Genomic DNA, 20,721 nt, shown 5'->3' with positions numbered 1-20,721 from the left:
GACATAAAAGATTACATCAAAGCAACATTTGTTTTAATATTTAATTTCATTTATTTGAAGTGTTTGTTTTGTTGGCCTGTAGGCGTATTTATGTATACAATATAATTCTTAGATATACGAGGCTTTTAAACAAATTAAATAAAAAGTGATTAATTTGATAATGGGACTTTTGCTTTCGTTGTCCATATTAATTAGCAATTTATGTTTGATTTGGAGGTTGTTATATGTCAATTTTTTTTCCATCCAAAAAAGAAAAAAAAAAAAACCCACCTGACTTCATCAAAGGTGACTAAGCTGAACCCTAAAAAACTTAATAAAACCCTATTTAACTCCAAGTGATGTACCTTTGTTTGCAGGGGAGAGAAGGGATTAGAAACAAGTTTCAGTGGGTTATGGGACACCTGGAGCTATTCCTATTCTAGATAACCATGACCCTAGACACCTTTAAACAATCTCTTACTAATCCTTAATTGTGGGACAATTGGTCTATGATGCCAGAGAAGCCTTCACTATGAGGTTGGTGGAAGGGCTGATGAACAAGTTTTAAAGCATTTTTTTCCGTTTGGGAATTGGGGATGGCCCTTTTTATGGTGTCCCAACATGGAATGTTCCGCCGTCAGCTCAATAAATAAAACATACCCTTGAAAACATAGTATATGAAATTTTGATGCTAATCGATTGGCTTAGGCCCCAACAATCATGAGGCAGAGAAACAGGACAAAGGTTAACAGACAGCCCTCCTCTTTTTAATGGAGAATTGTATGTGCCAAGACTAGTCAAAATAGCAAAGCCATTTATTCTAAATTTGAAGGGGTTCAATTAGCCCATGGTTTGACTGCTTTTACATATTTAGGTAGTTTTCAGGTTTAAGTTAGTCAAAGGCCTGTTGAAGGCCCGAGGGGCGAGCATGGACGGCGGAGGCTTTTGAATTAAGCATACCTAAGGAGAGACTCCGCTCCCTCTCAACAAGGAGCCAAAATTTAAGAGAAAAAGGTTGAAAATCACATTAATCAATGTCATGGTGCAGGTGCCAGAAAAGGGAGTTTGATATATAGCTTCTATGGACTAGGGTAGCGAAAAGAAGAAAGAACAATAACACCACCCTAAAGACGGGGTGCAGTTGCCCTTGTTTCCAAGGGCACTAGCCTAGATTGAATGGCAAAAGAGTCAGATTGGTTAACAACATTCCCTACACCACCTTCCCATTCACCCCCTGTAATTAATCAATCTGCAGAGCCAATCTTGCACATGCTCATTGCTCCCCACATCTTCAAAAGTTGAGAAAAAGAAATTATTTCCGGGGAATCTTGGAAAACCGCTAGTTCTTGCAGAATCCTGAAGCTCTAAGCTACTGTATATAGGAGAAGAATGCCTTTGTGAATACACCAACACATACAAATACATTTTTCCAAGTTTTCATGCCCAAGAAAAGAATAAAATCCAAAACAAAAAAAATCAAAGAGAAAGAGAGAGAGATGAAAGAGACAGAAACAAAATGCAGTAGTAGTACTACTACACAACATTCCCCTTTATCTTTTTCCTTCTTTAACTGCTTTTTTACTTTGATGGAAGACCAAGAATTGGGAAGAGATTTTAGAGAAAGGGAGGGAAGGGGGTACAAAGACAGCTGCCAGTGGGGGGCATACTAGATCTCTTACCACACCTTAAACACTTCGCTGACCGGGGCAGCCTTTCCCTTCACTTGACCTTGTCGTTTCAAAGAACAATACATAGAATAAAACGACATTGCCCCCTTGCCCCCCTTGCCCCATCATGTTGGGACTGCCCTGCGATTTGAGGAACCAAAGCCTTTGCAGACTAAAGACTAAATCCCCTTCAAAATAAATTAAAAAACATATAGACATTACTATTCAGTAAACAAAAAAAAAAAAAGAGGACATTAGGGAGTCTGACTGAGTGAGGCTCTCTCTCTCTGCTGCACTTTATTCTGTTCAAATTCGATACTTTGCTGTTTTACTGAGAACGAGGCTCTCTTTGTTTAACAAGGAAAGGGAGGGGGCTGCTTGGTCTCTTATGAGCTTTCTCTCTCTAGACTTTCTTCTCTCTTTCTTTCTCTTTCTTTATGTCTGCCGCATTGTCTTGTTCTACTTCAAGAATCTCCCCCTTCTCATCTCACTTCCACGCATTAAAGTGCTGTCTCTATTTCTCTCTCTTTCTCAATCTCTCTCTCTTTTTCTTTAGTCGTTGTAGCTTCATATTTTCTGGGTTATGGCTTCTTTCTTTGCTTTCATATACATATTAACACTAAAGAGAGGATACTAGGACAACCCCATTTCTTGTTTTCTTCTCCTTGATTCAACTTCAACCTTATTTTGAGCAAGCGAAGATAAAGACATTTGCTTTTTTCAGCTAACTATCTGGGAACAACGAACTCAGCTTGTTTTTACTTTAGTAAAAATTAAGCCCAGAAATTGGGGAAGGAGAGTCCTGCCTATGGGGTTCTGGTAGCAGTTTTTTTTTTTTGGTGATTACAATCGACGCTGGGAGTTTGGGGAACGGTAAAGAGTAACATTAGGAGCTGTATGAAGTAGAAGTCTAACAATGAGAGATGGGAAACCCAAGAAAAGCAAGGTTTTTTTTTTTTCCTTCCTCTTTCTCTGTTTCGGGTTTTCTGTACTCAAATTTGTGGGAAAAAACGTAAAGTTTGGAGGTTGTTAAAGTTAACTGATTAGTTTTCCTTTCTTGGGTGTTTGCTGTATTTTGGTGTAGCTCTCATGGTCCAAAAAAATGGTCAGAAAATTGTTCAATATCAAGAGCAAAACTGAGGACTTTCAAGCGGATGATCATGTTTATGGAGGTGGGTAACTTGAGCCTTTTTCTGGGATTTCACAATGATTGCTTAGTATTCATCAAATACGGATATAGTTCTCAAGCTTTCATGCCAGAGAAGAAGACTGGTTCTTTGCTGTGAAAAATGAAGGAAAGAGAACATTTCGTTGTGAAAAGAAAAGGAAAGAGAACATTTTCCCTCTATCCAATTAGAACATGCCAACTTATCATGGATAACTTGGTTAATCGAAGGGTTATCTTTTCCTGGATTCTGTTTATACTCAAGAATCTGATACCTTCTCCTTCCAATTTCTCATCAGCCACACAAGGCATCATTGAATATTTCTTTGCATCTTCTGTTTTTGTTTTGAACTTTTGTTCTGTTTCTTTTTTTCTTTTGGGTGCAGATTTTTGCTTTGTTTCATAACTTGTATATATAACTTACTTATGTATTAACAGTGATTTTCTTTGTTTTTCAAATTTTAGGAGGTGAAGTGGAATACAGGACTAGCTTCTCAGAAAGGGAGCCATGCACGATTAAAAAGAGTAAAACAGGTTCCTTAGACCACCAGTTTTTGGGGATTTTTTTTGGCTGTTTCTAAAAGGAAATTATCCTTAGGACTTTATTATTATTATTCTTATTATTAATTTTCTAATGTGACTTTGATGTGCAGAAAAATTTTGTAAGAATACAGAGCAAAGCCGGCGAGGGAGAATGAATCTTGATCACCCTCGGATCATAGATGTCCAAAATTACAGGTATCTTTTATTTTAAAATTTCATAAAGTATTATTTCATTATTTTTATTCCTTTGTGATGTATCAGTTCTAACTGCTCTTCTCTTTTCAATTGGAGCAGCATTTTTGTAGCTACGTGGAATGTGGCTGGAAGATCTCCACCTAGCAACTTGAATCTAGAAGATTGGCTCCATGCTTCACCTCCTGCAGATATATATGTCCTTGGGTATATTTGACAGTTTTGATCTTCATGTCTTGCTTACCAAACTCTGTTGTAGATCCATTGCTTATAGGATAATTTCTTTTTGTTTTCCTACAGGTTTCAAGAGATAGTTCCTTTGAATGCTGGGAATATTTTGGGGGCAGAAGACAATGGTCCTGCCAAAAAATGGTTGTCTCTCATTAGAAAGACTCTAAATAATCTTCCCGGAACCAGTGGAGGAGGGGGGTGCTATACACCATCTCCTGTTCCTCAGCCCATCGTTGAGATGGATGCTGATTTTGAGGGGTCATCTAGGCAGAAAAATTCATCCTTCTTTCATCGCCGATCATTTCAGACAACCAGCAGCTGGAGAATGGACAATGACCCCTCGATTTCACAGCCACGACTTGACAGGCGATTCAGTGTCTGTGATCGGGTAATATTTGGCCATAGGCCAAGTGACTATGACTCCAGTTATAGATGGGGTAATAGGCCTAGTGATTACTCCAGGCCTAGTGATTATTCCAGGCCTAGTGATTACTCCAGATGGGGCTCTTCAGATGATGATAATGGGATTGCAGATTCACCAAGTACTGTATTGTACTCTCCAATGTCTTATGGTGGATCAGCATCCAATGAACAAGGATATAGGATGCCTGGGCATTCTAGGTACTGCTTAGTGGCTAGTAAGCAAATGGTTGGCATATTTCTTACAATTTGGGTTAGAAGTGAATTAAGAGATCATGTTAAAAACATGAAAGTATCTTGTGTTGGCAGAGGATTGATGGGCTATCTCGGAAATAAGGTATTACTTGATTGTATTATGGTAGTCTTTCACTTTATTTTTCATATAATTTACTTGTCTTCCCCTCAAGAATGAGAACCACTTATTATTAGCCTATATGGCTTGGTTTGTCAGGGTTCTATATCTGTCAGTATGTTGGTGCATCAAACAAGCTTTTGCTTCATCTGTAGTCATTTAACTTCGGGACAAAAGGAGGGTGATGAGCTAAGAAGGAACTCTGATGTCATGGAGATTCTTAAGAAGACGAGGTTTCCACGGGTTCATAATGCAGCTGATGAGAAGTCCCCTGAAACAATCCTTCAGCATGAGTAAGGCCTTTGCTAATCTACCTTCATTTATCCTCTTTTTTTACTTTAAATTACTTGAATGAATGAGAAATGCATAATACGAAAAATGGAATTTAAAAGTAGATCAAGAATAGATCTCAAACAACAGGTAGAAATAAACTCATTTATTATTTGATGATAAATTGAATTGGTTTATTATAACATTATTTATATTTGACTTAAAATGATTTGATTGTGCTTCAACTTCTTTTAATTCCCCATCTCCCTGCCTGACTGCTGCAATTTTCAATGAACATATTTAACTGTAAAACTTGATAATAAAAATGGATCCATCTTGTATATGCAAAAACTATTACTATTTTCTTGTTCTGGGTGATTGTGTTCTTCACCTGCTTTTTGTTTGCATGCTCTGACTATTTATATAATAATCCAGTCGAATAATTTGGCTTGGGGATTTGAACTACCGTATTGCCCTCTTGTACCGATCTGCCAAGGCACTTGTTGAGATGCAGAACTGGAGGGCGTTGTTAGAAAATGACCAGGTATGCTTTACTGTCCTGTTAAAGAACTCCGTAAGTTTCTTTACAGGTGTGAGATACATATCATAAGATTTTACTGTCAAAGTTAATAAGAAAACCTTGCATTGATTATTTTCTTGGCAGTTAAGGATAGAACAGAAAAGAGGGCGTGTTTTTGTGGGATGGAATGAAGGCAAGATTTACTTCCCACCAACATACAAATATTCAACTAATTCTGACAGATATGCAGGGGATGATATGCACCCAAAGGAGAAACGGCGAACTCCTGCCTGGTAAGAATTTGCTTCCTGCCATAAGGCAGTATAAAGCTTTGATGCAAAACGAAATGATAGTGTGGTCAAGAAAATTGGGTTATTAAAAGCAGTTAGTCTCCCTTCCCCTGTCTCCTTTTTGGTGTTTGTTTTTTATCTTACATTTTAACCACTACTGACTTAATTTAACATTTTTCTACAAAGGTGTGACCGGATATTGTGGTACGGAGAAGGCCTCCACCAATTATCTTATGTCCGTGGTGAATCTAGGTTTTCAGATCACAGACCAGTTTATGGTATATTTTGGGCTGAGGTTGAATCAAGTCATGGCCGATTGAAGAAAAGCATGAGTTACTCTAGTTCAAGGATTGAGGTAGAGGAGCTTTTGCCATATGCACATGGATACACTGAACTAAATTTTTTCTGAAGGATGAGGGAATGGTTATGACCCACATTCTAAAGTATGCTCTCTCTCTCTAAGTTTGCACATTCTTTGATGGTTCATGAACTTTGCTTTAGTTGTCTTGTTTCAATATTGTCAAACTATTCAGTGAAGGAATGATATGAATGCCTATTCTTATTTGCAAATATTTGTCTTTTTCCATTCCTAAGTGATTCCTATGGTTTACAACCAGGACTGTAAGTATCTTTTGGAGAGATTTCAACCTGCTTCTGCATATCAGCAATAATGGACTTTCTGAATCAATAAGGTAATCCCTGTCGAGCTTTTTTTTTTAACATTTTTTTCTGTGTCTCGTGCATCAAGTTTGTCTAGGCTCCTTTGTGCTTGTGGTCTTTGGGCTTAGCCATTGACTTCAATAGCTTTTAAACAAGGAGGAGATACCCTCAACGTATCTTCCAAAAAACTTAATCAGGCCTCTAGCTTTTGGTCACTTAGCTAATGGATTATGTGAATCTATATGAAACCCAGCTCTGAAAAAGAAAATGTACCTGGCATATAATGAAAGTGTTTGATATCTTTGTTCTCTTTCCCCTTTGTAATTTTTCTCGAGAATAGCCATTGCCTTATTCTTAATTTTAAGTAGAATTTTGGTCCCAATATGCAGGTAGGAATCACTTTGAGGACATTCATTCTTAAGGGTGATGGAGACGTTCCGTTGCCCACTGACCAAAAAAGGTTGGTCCTCCTCTCTTTTTTTCTTTACCCTTTTTATTTTTACTGTTTTTGCTACTTATGGTCACTTCGACTAATCTTGTGTCAATGTTTTCCTGATCAGGTGTAAATTTTGTAATTGATTGGTTAACTAACTCCACCCATCGACTAATTCCGCCTCCTCAATCATAACACTGTTAGCTTTACAACAAACCAGTCTCAGAACAACGCAGAAATAAGTTAATTGATTAACAAACAACCTCTTCTATGGCATCTCAAAGCTCCGTACGAGTATTGATAATTCTTCACAATGATTAGGTAGTATTCTTTTCATAACTGGTGATTGCTTCTTTACTTAAAATTAAAAATTAGCTTATGTGATAATGATAGAGCTTTTTGTGGGTTTTGCAGGCTGAACTTGCACTATCAGGAACTGCCAAAGTGGGTACTTGAAGATTGTTTTATTCATGATGATTCATTTGTTAGTTTTAGGGAATTTTTTGATGAGCTAAAGACGGTGAAGTATGGTCAATGTAATCATTAGGCTACTTTTTGTTTTAAATGCAAAGAGAAGTAAAGGTTTGATGGATACTCATTACCAAAGTGATAGAGGAAATGTAAAAGAAAGAAGAACCAAAAAAAAAAAAAGAGGAAATTATAATAGAAACCAGAATGCTTCTTTTCTCCCACTGCTTTTGCTAATGATATTACTGGAAAAAGGTTGTTTCCTTGATAATCTAACAGCTGCACTGCCCTTCACTTTTCTTTTTCTACCGTGGTGTGAGCAGCAGACCAGAAAAAGCACCAGACAGTTTTTGCAGGCTTGGCAGGTTTAATGGAAGCCACGATTAAGAGACTTCTCTTTCGAAAGAGTTTTTTATTTTTATGTTCACCTTTGTCCTCTGCTGCGTGCACCAGATCATTAGTTTGTTCTTACCTGTGTGGAGTGCAGAGAAAGTAAAACAAGTGTGGGAATATTAGAATATGGCCTTGTTGGCCTTCTTACCAAAAGAAAAAGTGGGAGCATGGCTTATATAATCCCTTCAACAATGCTTGTGCGAAAACATGGACTCACCTTCTTACCCTGCACGCCTTCCCAATGTCCCCGGAACAAAAGAGAGAGCTCCTGCCTCTGTCATCAAATGGAAATAGTATGCCTAGTAATAGAGGCAAAACCCATATAATTGTCGTACTTTACTTTCCAAAAGGAGATTTAACTTCCAACTTTAAATCCATAAAGCCCATAATAAGATAATAAAATAAAAGGAAGAGGGGCAAATGGTCTGCAAATGTATGTGCTCCCCATTCCAGATATGGTCAAAGAACGGGGCCAAAAAAGAATAAGAAAACAACAGAGAAAGAAAAGATACGTTCAAAGCTACCAAAGCGGGAACCTTATTAGTCATCAATTTGGCTGGACACAGTACACTCAAGAATGAAGGGTTGCCTTCTGGTCGGATGTTCAGTGGTCTAACTCAACCAACTTACCATCATTCCATCAGATTCTGCCCTCTGTTTCTTCAATAGAAAGCATTAATTCTATAGCTTTTTGGAGAAGCTCACTAAGCTTGGATCTTATAGTACAATTCAGATGGCTACGTGCATGACTTAGGACCATTTGGAAAATATATATAAATTGCCAGAGACAAGCAAAGAGGCCACAGAATGTGTATGACTATATATTTTAGTGTGGAAAAGGACTAGCAAAACTTTCACCTTTATTTCTCTGGCCATGGTAGACTTTCAGTTAGCTCAAAATTGTATTCTAGAGAGGACACCATATTAGCTGCCACTGATATATGCTGTCTCCCCATCATTCTGTGTAAATCTTGAGCAAAAGAGGGGGAAAAAATGAAGTATATTAACTAGCTTTATTGGAGGGATGGATTCTTTAGGAAACACATAATTGAAGCTTGAAACAAAGATACTTGATCATTCAAAGTTCAAAATACATATCAATTGTCACATTCTGACTGATATATGAAAAATCTAGTTTCGTTTTTTATGATTCAGTTATTAAAAGGAACTAATATATAATGAGAATGAAGTCGCTTGGAATGGGAAGGAAAAGGAGAAACTCATCATCCGTTTCTCTTTTCTGCTCACCCTTTTTCTTTTATCTATTCCGAGGCTCCTGAGACAGATTTGTTGTTGCCGTATAATTACTATAATTGTCACATAAAAATTCCTGTTTCTTCTCCTTAAGCTGATATCTTGCTGGTGCCTCTGTTATTTGAGACTGGTCCCCAGTTTCAGGCAGAATCACTCCAAAGAAACAATCCCTGGAATAGTGATTGGGACATTTCTATAATACACAAATGGACAAGGTTGGTCCCCTTTTTTACTTTTCTTGGTTTTGATGTAATTCATTACACAAAACCATTTCCTGGATCTAGAATTTTTTTAGTCTAATCTGCTTATGTAAATTTCTCTGTTTGATTATGTACATTGTTCTTGGCTGCCTGCTTGGTGAACCCTTGCCAATCAAGCCTTTAATTTTCTTTTCTGTCCCAGTCGCATTTTGTTTATGATAAAAGGGAATAATCTGCAGCTTTATAATTACTTATTGTTCAGCATGATGAACTGACTCAATCAAACAGTCCCAACTGTTCATGTGCAACAATGAAGACGAAAAACCAGCATGTCTTTTAATTAACCTGAGAGGTAAACTTTGGTTGGGTGCACTGCAAATCATTGTTAAAATATTCAAGCTTATGGTAAAGGATGAGAAGTCTGCAAGTCACACACTGAAAAAAAGTAGGTCCATTGCTCCTCCTTTTTCTCTGAGGTGAACAATATATTTGAAAAGAACATGACAGTTTACATATCTGACAATTACGTGGGCAAGTCATGATTTTGAGGCTCTTTTCCTTCTGAAGATATTGCTGTTCAGCTTTCATCTTTTGCTGTGTTGAAGCAACCGATTACAGTTTCTTGTTTTCCAAATCTTAAAGTATATAGCTATTAGTCTGGTTGTCCTGTTTTGCTGACTCAATTACTCTATATCTTAATCCTAGGTTTAGAAGTTAAAACATATATAATCTGCCATGGCTCAGACCATGCTATGGTTTGAATTTTTGGTCATAATCTGAGGCACCCTTTTGTGAGTGGGGAGTGAAAGCAACAATGGCTGGCAAAAGCATGCTCCTTTTTGTCTCTGCAATGCAGACCATACCAATGAATAGGTCTTATTCTTCTGCTATTAGGGAAGGTACTGCTATTCAGCTAGCAGACAAGGCTGCTAAATCCTGTCTAAGGCTCCTTTTATTTCCTACAATTTCTTCTCGCTTAAAGGGATGTAAGTTCTTTTTACTTCATCTGATATAAAACCTTACAAAGATTATAATCTCTCCAAAATCCTCTCCTCTTTTTCATGTGATGATTATGCGCACACACAAATCCCTAAAATCTCAACCAGCATGAGCTCAGCAAGCATCTGAGAGAGTACAATGAGGTCAATAACATTAAGGCTGTTTTAAGCAAGCATGCCTTCATGAGATCATAAGTAGTGTATCAGACCTTATGTAGTTGTGTTTATGCATATCAGAAACTTTTGGAAAAGCAATACTAGTAAAACTTAACTAGAGTACGGATGAAAATTACAAATGCCATGTTCCTCTATTACTGTATGAGCTGAATGCCACAAATCCAACAGCCTTGCATCTCTGAAGTAAGCCAACAAACTTTTCTGATAACAAAATACATAGCAGCAGCAGCATTTGATCTGCCTTGAGGGTGAAATTTCTGCCTCAGAACCTCTTTGAGGGTACCGTTCTTATTGGCACTTTCAAAGCCTCCTTAGTGTCTATTCCGTCCAAAGCAGTCTGATCATCTCGGTAATCAGGGGACTAGAATGCGCCTAGATATCTGCATCAAACAAGTTTCATTGCAATCAGTACAAAATTCAATAATTTTTTGTGGTCCTAAAACAAGTAAAGAAAAAATGCTTATAATTAATGAAGCATTCCTGTCAACAGTGTGTGAGAAAACAGAGAAAATAAGGTTCACCTCAATTTGTACATCTCATCTACTAATCTCCCAACTTTTCTCACTTATGGTTAACTAATTACAAATATACCATTATCTCAGTAATTAACAATAGTGAAGATATAGAAGAATTGTGATTGTTTTGATGGCCTCAGATACAGAAAGCAGATGGCAATTTTATAAGCTGTACTTTTAGTGAGAGTTTTTGCATTTCGGAACATAAGAAGCCATGAAAAAGTTAGATTTGTTAAGTTGACTTGCTTGTTAATGCGCTAACCGGTGTTCATAGTCAGAAAGTAATGTTATCAGGTTACTTGTTTGCTGTAATCTGGGTTTGCTTAAGGTGTCTTTGTATGCCAGCCAATCAGGTGCCGGACATGGTGGTTTGTTGTTTTCACTATATCGCGTCCGTAACGTCTACCTCTGTGAATGATCTGGCTTTCTACCATTTTTTGGTGCTTCATATGATGTATCAGCTGATTGAGCAAAAGAAATATATTGGACTTCCCCTAACTTTATTGAAGCCTTTGTTCAATCAAAGGCAAGTCAAGATTGGCAGGTCTTGGAAGAGCGTTAAAAGACTGGAATGGGTATGTTATTGGTATTTTCTTTAGTTCGTTGGGTATCCAATGCAACTTCGCAATACAATTGTTCGCCTCCTCCCTATTGGTAGGAACGAAAAGATTGATCCTCGAATGCAACTCCTAACATTATCTTGGGTTTGTGATGAAAAGTTAAGATCTTGAGATAAATGACACATCTTTAACAATACTGACAGCTTATGGATTCTTATTAAGGATAACGTTTTTGTACACACATCTCGAGAAGCAAACATATATCCTCGAAGACGCTCTCACCAAGTTCGGAGTTAATATTTCAAAGATGTTTTTTGCGTATTGGTAATTTCTGCACACCTCGGGATGAATTGTTAGCTGGTCCAGGTTGGTTTAAACCTGTTAAGTCTAATTTATTGGTGGAATCCCTTGATTGTGTCTGAATTAATTTTAGCTGGTTACATCTGTTCTGGCTGCTTCTGGATCTGTTGGTGGCTATGGCTTCTGGGTTTGTTAGAGCCTGCTTAGTTGTTCTGGAGACTTTGGCATGACTTCCAGGCTTTATTCGAATACGCTCAAGACTGCAGTACTGATGATTGTGGCAGGTTCATGTTTCTTTACTTGTTTCACAATTCTGCTGTTTTGGTCTAACTTCATCTGTCTGCTTCGAGGTGCTCTCACTCCTACATGAGCATCTGCTTCGGTTCAGCTCTGACTGTCCTATTCTCTCTATTTCCTCAGGTGGCTGTTTTGCTATGGTGCTTTGCTTTTTACTTTGTCTAACTGTTCCTTTGAAGGCTTGTTTTTGTTTGTTTCTAATCTGATATCCCTTTGGTTGATCAGAAGTTGTACCAATCCTTGATACTCAATGAAATCTCCGGTTGACTAAGCTAAGGAAGAAAAGAAATTTGTAAACCACAAATTGAGCCAAAGTACACAGTCAAATTCAAGACACAGGAAAGGTCAATTACATGCTTAAGGAGCAACAAATTAAGATGACAAGAGACATTCAAACAATCTTAAGGAACATGAAGAACATGAAAACAACCTTGGATTTTAAATTTAGGGTTTGAAAACAACCCAAAGTATTCTATATCGAAAACCGTTCCTCAAGCATGAAGTAAGAAATGGAAGCAGCATCATATTCCCGTTTAACAGGTATATCATTTTATATTTCTAAAACGACTTGTCTATTTTAATTTTTAATTTAATTAGGTTTTTGAGAAATTCAAACTCCAAAGTGTTCTTCTTGCACAAGGAACAAGCAAGAAGGAAAACCCCAAACCCTTCATCTCTCTCTCCGGTGACCCCAAAGTAAATATAATCCTCTTCCATGGATGGTCCTTTCTCGGAACCGCCATTGCTGGCTGCTTCCCGCTGTTGCATATTTTATATAGGCATGACCCGATTAAACCGACCCGTTTTTTCTTCTTGGCTTGATGATAGAGCAAAACGTCTGAAGCCATTGCTTAAACAACTTTTAGGGTTGTTTTTCTTTGAAAATGGGGTTGCTAGGGTTTCTAGTGAAAAGAAGTTACAAGGAATAAAAGATCAAAGAAATTAAGCTTGTGTTTGGCAAGAAGGATAATATAGAAACTACGGGTTTTTAACTTCATGGACTCTTGAAGACAATGTTGAGACAAATGCGAGAAGAGATCAGCTATTTACTAGTGTTCTTATCCAAGTCGGCAATGGAATTCTCAGTTCTGGGTAGTAGGATTTGGTTTACGTAGTGAGTAATATAGTAACTGGATAGAACTTTCCCTGCCTTGTTGCATGCAGGGGCAATTTTTTTTTTATTGATTGTGTAAATATATCCTAATTTTTTTAAAAAAATTATTACCTTTTTAATGGAAATATCATTTCCTCCCACCACTTGATCATCTCTTTAATTAAAATATCAAATTCATCAAGTATTCAAAATTAGTAATACCACAAAAAAAAAAGAAGGAAAATACTTAAGAAAAATAGATAACTGACTTTTTAAAAAAGATTTGGATAAAGTTTTTTAAGTTAAATTTATGTGGTTTGTTATTAAAAATGATTACTGAAAAATTAAATTAGAAAAATTCAAACTGATTAATTGATAAGCTTAGCTAAAACAAAATTTTAAATAATTTAAATAAGTTTTAATATTTTATTTAGATAAGTTTTTTTTTATTAAAAGCATTTCCCTTTCCCCTAGTTATAATCCTACTAGTGCCTTTCTGTTTTTAGATTTGTTTTAATAGTTTGTTTAGATGTGAAAAGTAGTGAGTTTTGGGAGACTTGAAGGGTGTTTTGTACACTTTGTTTTGCATTTTTTGCATGTTCAAGTTGAAATGGCATTTTTTTTTTTCATATGAATTATTGGTGAAAATTGAGTCTTTTGACCTATGTTCATTTGATGTATTAGGTAATTGAATATGTAGAAAGAAGAAAATATTTTTTTTTAAGATTAAAAAGAAGAAAATATCTAGTGGCAATAATTTACTTAATTATTTCTCATCCTGAATTTAAATGCATGCTTGAGCAATTTATAAAGTCTTGATATCAAAATTCTATGTATAAAAGTTACCATAATGTTAAATATTAGTCAATGTAGTAAATTAGGATAAAGTGTGTAAGAATTGAATAAGTAATTATTGTTAATAGGGCACTTTAAAAGATGATAAAAATGTTTTCAAAAATAGTTTTTTTTATAATTTTAATTATTTTTAATCAAGTTGAATAAAATTACTATTAATGAAACCTCTTCATATTCAAGTGCACATAATATCACATGCCATGCACATGATGTTATACGTCATGTTAAAAAAATATTATTGTTACATATTATACATAAAAACATGTTATAAGTCATTAAAAAAAGTTGTTATATGTCATATTAAAAAAAATATTATTGTTACACCTCATGTACAAAAACAAGTTACATGTCATATTAAAAAAATATTATTATTATACGTCATGTTCAAAAATTTTTTTTACACTTTAATTCTTAAAATGTTATTACTACTTGCGAACTAAAACTTTAAACCCTCTTAACTCTTTTCATTTTTTTTTATTTTTTTGACCATTTGGTACTGATTTAAGTATTTATAATATGTTTTCATAAATCAAAACATAATTTTCTTTGTCTTTTGACTGAAAAAAAAAATTCCCATTGAAATCTTGGGTTTATAAATATTGATATTTAGATCTCGAATTGATTTAAGTATAAACTATTTCAAACATATGTGATCAATTTTATCAATTTAGTTTCATCCAAAAACACCTAAAAATCTAATTTCTTAAATAGTCACCCACTCCAAGTACATCAAAACCATCACTCGGCATCATAAAAGCACGAGAAAGAAAAATCAAGAGCACAGTAGACAGATGCCGAAGAAATAAATCGATAAAATTAAAGAGAGTTGGATAGTAAGAGAGAGAAATTGAAAGCATAGACAGAGATGAGAGAAATTGTGAGAAATGGTTTAATTTATTTGAAATAGTTTTAAGAGTATTTTTATCTAGTTATGACTAAATATAAGTAAAAACAATTAACTTTATTTTGAGAGCTGCACCTGAGTATTTGGTTAATTGTTGCTTAAAATAGTAAGGTCCGAATCCCTCTCTCTCAATTATAAAAAATAAAAACTTTATTTTGAGAGCTATTTTGAAATTGAGTTATCAACATGATCATTTCTTACAATTTTCTCTTTAATTATTTCATATATCGAAAGAGAGATATTGAGAGATTAATTTACTACAAATGTATTTAAGGGCATTTTAATCAACTTATGCTAAAAATTGAATAAAAACAATTTCCTTTATATCTTAAATTATTTTTAAAATCACTTTATCATGAAGTTATTTCTTATATTTTTTCATTAATATTTTTGTCTTGAAGAAACTCAAAATGTTCTGAAATCATCAGGCTACAAAAAGAGAAAAAATGGGTCACTACTCTAATGGGAAAAATATATATTTCTCCATTTAAATCGAGGAAAATAAGAAAAATTGCGTCAAAATTTGTTCATATCATATCCTTGCAACTCATCGGCATGCACGCCAACAGGTGTACAACATGAGCTGTAGATTCTGCAGAGTGCAGATCATTATCAACTCAATCTTAACTCGTGTTACGTCCAATCCAACTCAATGAAACGCATTCCTAATTCGCCTTGACACATCCAATTCCCACTCTTTAACTCAACTAAGTTAACGCACAAAAACAAAATTGACCGAGCAGCTCTGCTGTCAAGCACCATCACTTCGCTACATCTAGTTACAGATGCGACCGATAATTTCATGGCGCCAATGCTTGTTCGGACCCTGCCTGTACCACGTGAAGGGATGTTGCGTCTCGATAGTTTCCCCATCTTAAGAAAAGGATTCAAAGTATTCGTCCTGTTAATTTGCACACTCGTCACCTTGCATGCCAATGTCTTCAACACGTAGATGGAGATTTGCATGCAAGAGCTTAGCCTCCGCCTTCTATAAAAACGTTGCCTCTCTTTGCTCTTATCACCAAGAAGAAAACACAGCTCAAAAGTATAGCAAATATGGTGATCAGTAAGTCTCCTTTCATAGCTTTGGTCTTCTCTCTTCTCCTTTCTTTTGGGTTGCTCTGTTCTGGTGTCAGCGCCCATGGCAGAAAACAATATGAGAGTGATCCTCAGAGGAAATACGAGGAGTGTCAAGAACGGTGTGACCAGAAACAACAGGGGCAGAGAGAGCAGCAGCAGTGCCAGCGAAAATGCTGGGAGCAATATAAGGAACAAGAGAGAGGCGAGCACGAGAATTACCATCATCTAAAACAAAGCAGGAGCGAAGAAGAAGAAGAAGGGCAACAAAGAAACAATCCTTACTATTTTCCTAAAAGAAGATCATTCCAAACTCGATTCAGGGATGAAGAGGGCAACTTCAAGATCCTCCAGAGGTTTGCTGAGAACTCTAGTCCACTCAAGGGCATCAACGATTACCGCTTCGCCATTTTCGAAGCAAATCCCAACACTTTTGTTCTTCCACACCACTCTGATGCTGAGGCAATTTACTTCGTGACAAAGGGTAAATTCTCTTCCCTTTTGAACAAAATTTTGCGGCTTCTTTCACCAAATCATCATTGATTGAAAACATGGTAAATTATTTGTGTGTCAGGAAAGGGGACAATTACGTTTGTGACTCATGAAAACAAGGAGTCCTATAATGTACAGCGTGGAACTGCAGTCAGCGTTCCTGCAGCATGCACTGTTTACGTGGTTAACCAAGACAAACAAGAGAAGCTAACCATAGCCGTGCTCGCCCTGCCTGTTAATACTCCTGGCAAATATGAGGTTTTCTACTTTAACATTTATTTATTATAAGTTTCTACATATCCTTGATGTCTTGGTTAGTCTATTGACCACGTACTTATAATTGCTGCAGGTATTCTTCCCCGCTGGAAATAATAAACCTGAGTCATATTACAGAGCCTTCAGCTATGAAGTTCTTGAGGCCGTCTTCAATGTAAATGGTTCTTTGACTAGCTATGAACCAATTTTTTGTTTTTACTTTCTCTTGTCTTTTACTTATTTATTTATTTATTCATTTTTATCTCGTTTGTTAGACACAAAGAGAGAAGCTGGAGAAGATCTTTGAGGAACAGAGAGGGCAGGAGGGGCAGCAGGGTATGTTCCGGAGAGCCAAACCAGAGCAGATAAGAGCACTGAGCCAACAAGCTACTTCGCCAGGGCAGAGAGGCGGGGAGAGTCTTGCCGTCAATCTATTTAGCCAATCGCCTGTCTACTCCAACCGAAACGGACGCTTCTTTGAGGTTTGTCCTGAGGCCTTCAGTCAATTTCAGAACATGGATGTCGCTGTTGCAGCCATCAAACTGAATCCGGTACTTAAAATCAAATTATTTTTTTCAATAATTTCATTAAAATCTTTCTCTTGCCTACTCATACTACTACCAGATTAGCTTCATGAATGCATGCTCATGAATCCTTTTGCAGGGAGCAATATTTGTGCCACACTACAATTCTAAGACCACATTTTTGGTGCTTATCACGGACGGATATGGGTACGTTGAAATGGCTTGCCCTCATCTCTCCAGACAGAGCCAGGGATCCCAAAGTGGAAGGCAAGACAGAAGAGAACAAGAAGAAGAAGAGTCAGAAGATGAGACAATTGGAGAATACGAGCAGGTCAAAACCCCATTGTCACCTGGTGACATCTTTGTAGTTCCGGCAGGCCATGCAGTTACGTTCTTTGCATCCAAAGACCAGCCACTGAATGCAGTTGCGTTTGGACTCAACGCCCAGAACAACCAGAGAATTTTCCTTGCAGGTAGGCCTATTTTTCTGAATCACAAGCAAAACACAAATGTCATCAAATTCACTGTAAAAGCCTCAGCTTATTAACTGATCAATTGGTTCTTGTTTGATTCTATAGGGAAAAAGAACATGGTCAGACAAATGGATAGCGAGGCAAAGGAGTTATCATTTGGGGTGCCATCGAAATTGGTAGATGATATATTCAACAACCCGGATGAGTCGTATTTCATGTCTTTCTCTCAACAGAGGCAGCGTGGAGATGAAAGGAGGGGCAATCCCTTGGCCTCAATTATGGACTTTGCCCGCTTGTTCTAAGCAGCTGCTTCTACTTTTGTATCAGACATCCAGAGGCCTGTAACGCAATAAATAAGTTGGCCTATGTAAAGAGGAGAGAGTTTGCTTTTGTCTTGTTCTAACCTTGTTTTTGAGCTAGTGAACTTTCAATGTAATGAGAGTTGTTATCTTTCCAAGTTAATGAATAAAAGACCAGGGATATCTCCGTTTTCCTAATTGTTGTCCAAAGTTGGATGGCTAGTGTCACAATGTTTAGCCGAAGTACTCGTTTAGACTGCTTAATTTTTGTAACCCTTTCTTTATGAATTAGAATTTCCTTTTTCTTTGTTCACTTGAACAAAGATGTCATACATAATACATGAACAACTATATCAACAATTCAATAGATGAAAGGCCTATTAGACGCAAATCATTTCATTTGGATGAGAAAGTTAATCAATTATTAAATGGAAATGCCCTTTCAATTGTAAAGAATCAAAAGTTGTGTATTTAAATGTATCCTGTACAGGATTTTAATGCTAAGAGATTCTACAGATATGAGGATCCATAAAAGAATATTGCTGTATTAATGGCCATTCCAAACCTTCACAATTTCTTGAGCCAAAGACCAAAACTCTCCACCTATAAATAAATGCACCGAAGTAAAAGCCTATTTCATATTAACTTCTCTTTCTCTTTTAACAGTTTGTTAAAAAAAAAAATGAGCATGGCCAGACCCTCTGCTTCCTTTCACTTCCTTCTGGTACTCCTTATTTTCATTTCAGGTTTGTACACAAAAAAAAAAAGGGTACAAAGCAGTGAAAACTAAGCATTCAACTTTGTTTTTCACTCCTTGTTGATGTTGTTCTTTTTGTTTGTTGTTTTGTGCAGTCAAAAACGTGGTTCCGAAGGTGAATGGAGACTGTCAACTAGCTGTAAGGGGTGGTGGTTGTCCGGACAAGGATAAGTGCCTTGAAACATGCCGTCCCTGCTACCGTGGCATCGGGCAGATCACCGCCTTCTGCCGGCCTGCTGGTGGAGGGATTCCCTTTGACGAATGCGTCTGCTATTTCTCCCATGGTGCCCCTTGTAACCCACCACCTCCACCCCAATGTCCTGGTCGTCCTCCTCTTAATAGGACTATGACTCTTGTGTAAAACCTATGATTGCAACAACATTAATAAAAATTTATATAATTTGTTTAATCTCAATACGTTCCCAAGGGAGCCAATTGTTTCTTGAGTTGGAGACTAGTTATTTTAGGGTACTGACACCTGTCAAATTAATGCCATTAATGATTATTCAGTTTGTTTGGTAGAAAGGGTTCAATGGATAATACTTTCCAGATGAATCTATTTTAAAAAAGACCATTATTACTGTACTTTTTTTTTTTCATAATCTACACCAACATTTTCAATACTTCATTTTCATTTTAACTACCAGCCTAAGTTTCAACCTCTGAAAACCTTACTCCTTATAAAATTTAATTATCATAGCAATGATATTCAAGACAAGGTGCAAGGATTTCTTTGAAGCATGTTCCTTCCAACAGCTCCCCAAATTCTTTCTTGCAGCAGTAGAAGGCCAATTTCTTATTCTTCATTTTTCTCTTTATACTTCTAACATTCCGTTTTTTTCAGCACTAACTTTATTTGGTTAGAAAAATTTCTAATAATAAGTAGAGTCAGACCTCCTGGATTTATTGTTTCACATTTTCACCTGCTGAAATTCTAGTTTGTTAGCGTTATTATTGCTTCTGCTATGTGCAGACAAAGGGTATGACACCAAGGGTAAATGCAGACTATGACCCAGCTATGAAGGGCATGTGTATCGCATAGCTTTTGGTTTTTTCTCCCTGTGGAAAGCTTACAGCTCTGTTCATGGCAAAACAATTGTTTATATTCATGGCATTAATTTGAGTGGTCACCAGGTTAAACCTTTATCAGAATGGACTGTTTCCAAGTGTAATATATACCTCTGCAATATTGAAGTAAATGTACGAGTATGTAACTCTAGCTAATTTGTTTTTTCCCTTTGTTGATTTTAAGTTTAGGGAGACAAACTTTGAATCTTATTTAGATAGTTTTAAGTTTTGGGAAATCCCCTGATGCTTAGTTCCTAATGTTACTCTTTTTTTCTCGAATGTAAACACAAATGTATGAATATGTACATTAACTCCATGCAGAAATCAAGAGTACAATGAGGTGGAAAAGGATTGAAGGACGAAGATCGCTTGGTAGATAGGGAGGTCATTACGTATAATAAAAAGATGATTTATACGAATCTTCCATCATTGTTGCTGCTGCAGGTGCTTTCTTTTCAGGGAGGGCGCCAGCCATGCATCCACCAAGTATGCCTTGTTCAACCGTAGAGATTATAAAGTTTTTCTGCAACAAATACAAATACATTCAAGGATTAGTAATAGATATAAGCAAATATGAAGGAACTTATGTTAAAACATATGAAAAGAAGGTGAAATTTAAATTACCTGCAACGCTCTTGTCGAAGCAATCGGTGTCACACTTCATCTCGCAGAAGGTACTGCTTCCTCAACCAGCTTGGCATTCCTTTTCGCAGTCGTGGAAAATGCGTCCTGGGCTGCGGCAGTAGCCAACCGGACGGCGGCTACAAGAACAAGGCAGATGACCAGCAATGCACTTACTTTGTTCCCCATTGTCAAGCAGGAGACCTTTTTGGTCAAAGTAACCTTCTTTTTTAGCGGAGAACGGGGCATTGTCAGGCCCTTTACAGTTTTCGATGGGCCATGTTGGGCCAGCCACAGGCTTACGAACGAACCATGCTGGTGCGGACCATTATGCAGCTAATAAGCCCAAAAAATATTTCAATGACCAAATTGCCCTCATTCTTTTCCCGAACTTCCTCAGTTTTCTAGTGTAGAACAAC

The 20,721-nt window shown here is 36.7% G+C and overlaps 2 protein-coding genes across 2 annotated transcripts; both read left to right on the top strand.

Annotated features, from left to right (window-relative positions):
* Positions 1–1,958: 1,958 nt before the first annotated feature.
* CVL1 (CVP2 like 1) lies at positions 1,959–7,414 on the top strand. Its single transcript, XM_021435634.1, has 14 exons — positions 1,959–2,592; positions 2,731–2,818; positions 3,277–3,345; positions 3,465–3,549; positions 3,649–3,753; positions 3,847–4,534; positions 4,649–4,842; positions 5,255–5,363; positions 5,484–5,632; positions 5,816–6,072; positions 6,247–6,321; positions 6,679–6,749; positions 6,850–7,043; positions 7,137–7,414. Exons 1-10 carry the CDS (start codon positions 2,563–2,565, stop codon positions 6,036–6,038), a joined length of 1,740 nt encoding a protein of 579 aa, XP_021291309.1. The 5' UTR covers positions 1,959–2,562; the 3' UTR covers positions 6,039–6,072; positions 6,247–6,321; positions 6,679–6,749; positions 6,850–7,043; positions 7,137–7,414.
* An 8,363-nt stretch (positions 7,415–15,777) lies between these two features.
* On the top strand, positions 15,778–17,859 carry PAP85 (cupin family protein). Its single transcript, XM_021435960.2, has 6 exons — positions 15,778–16,297; positions 16,388–16,563; positions 16,655–16,735; positions 16,836–17,111; positions 17,224–17,557; positions 17,663–17,859. The coding sequence occupies exons 1-6, from the start codon at positions 15,793–15,795 to the stop codon at positions 17,857–17,859; spliced, it is 1,569 nt and encodes a 522-aa protein (XP_021291635.1). The 5' UTR covers positions 15,778–15,792.
* Positions 17,860–20,721: the final 2,862 nt, after the last annotated feature.

This window comes from Theobroma umbraticum, unplaced genomic scaffold (genome assembly GCF_002168275.2).
Source record: "Theobroma umbraticum cultivar Fairchild unplaced genomic scaffold, ASM216827v3 scaffold_130.0, whole genome shotgun sequence".
NCBI classification, from domain to species: Eukaryota; Viridiplantae; Streptophyta; class Magnoliopsida; order Malvales; family Malvaceae; genus Theobroma; species Theobroma umbraticum.
The sequence above is the reverse complement of the archived record's forward strand: the minus strand, read 5'-3'. Positions and strand labels throughout refer to the sequence as shown.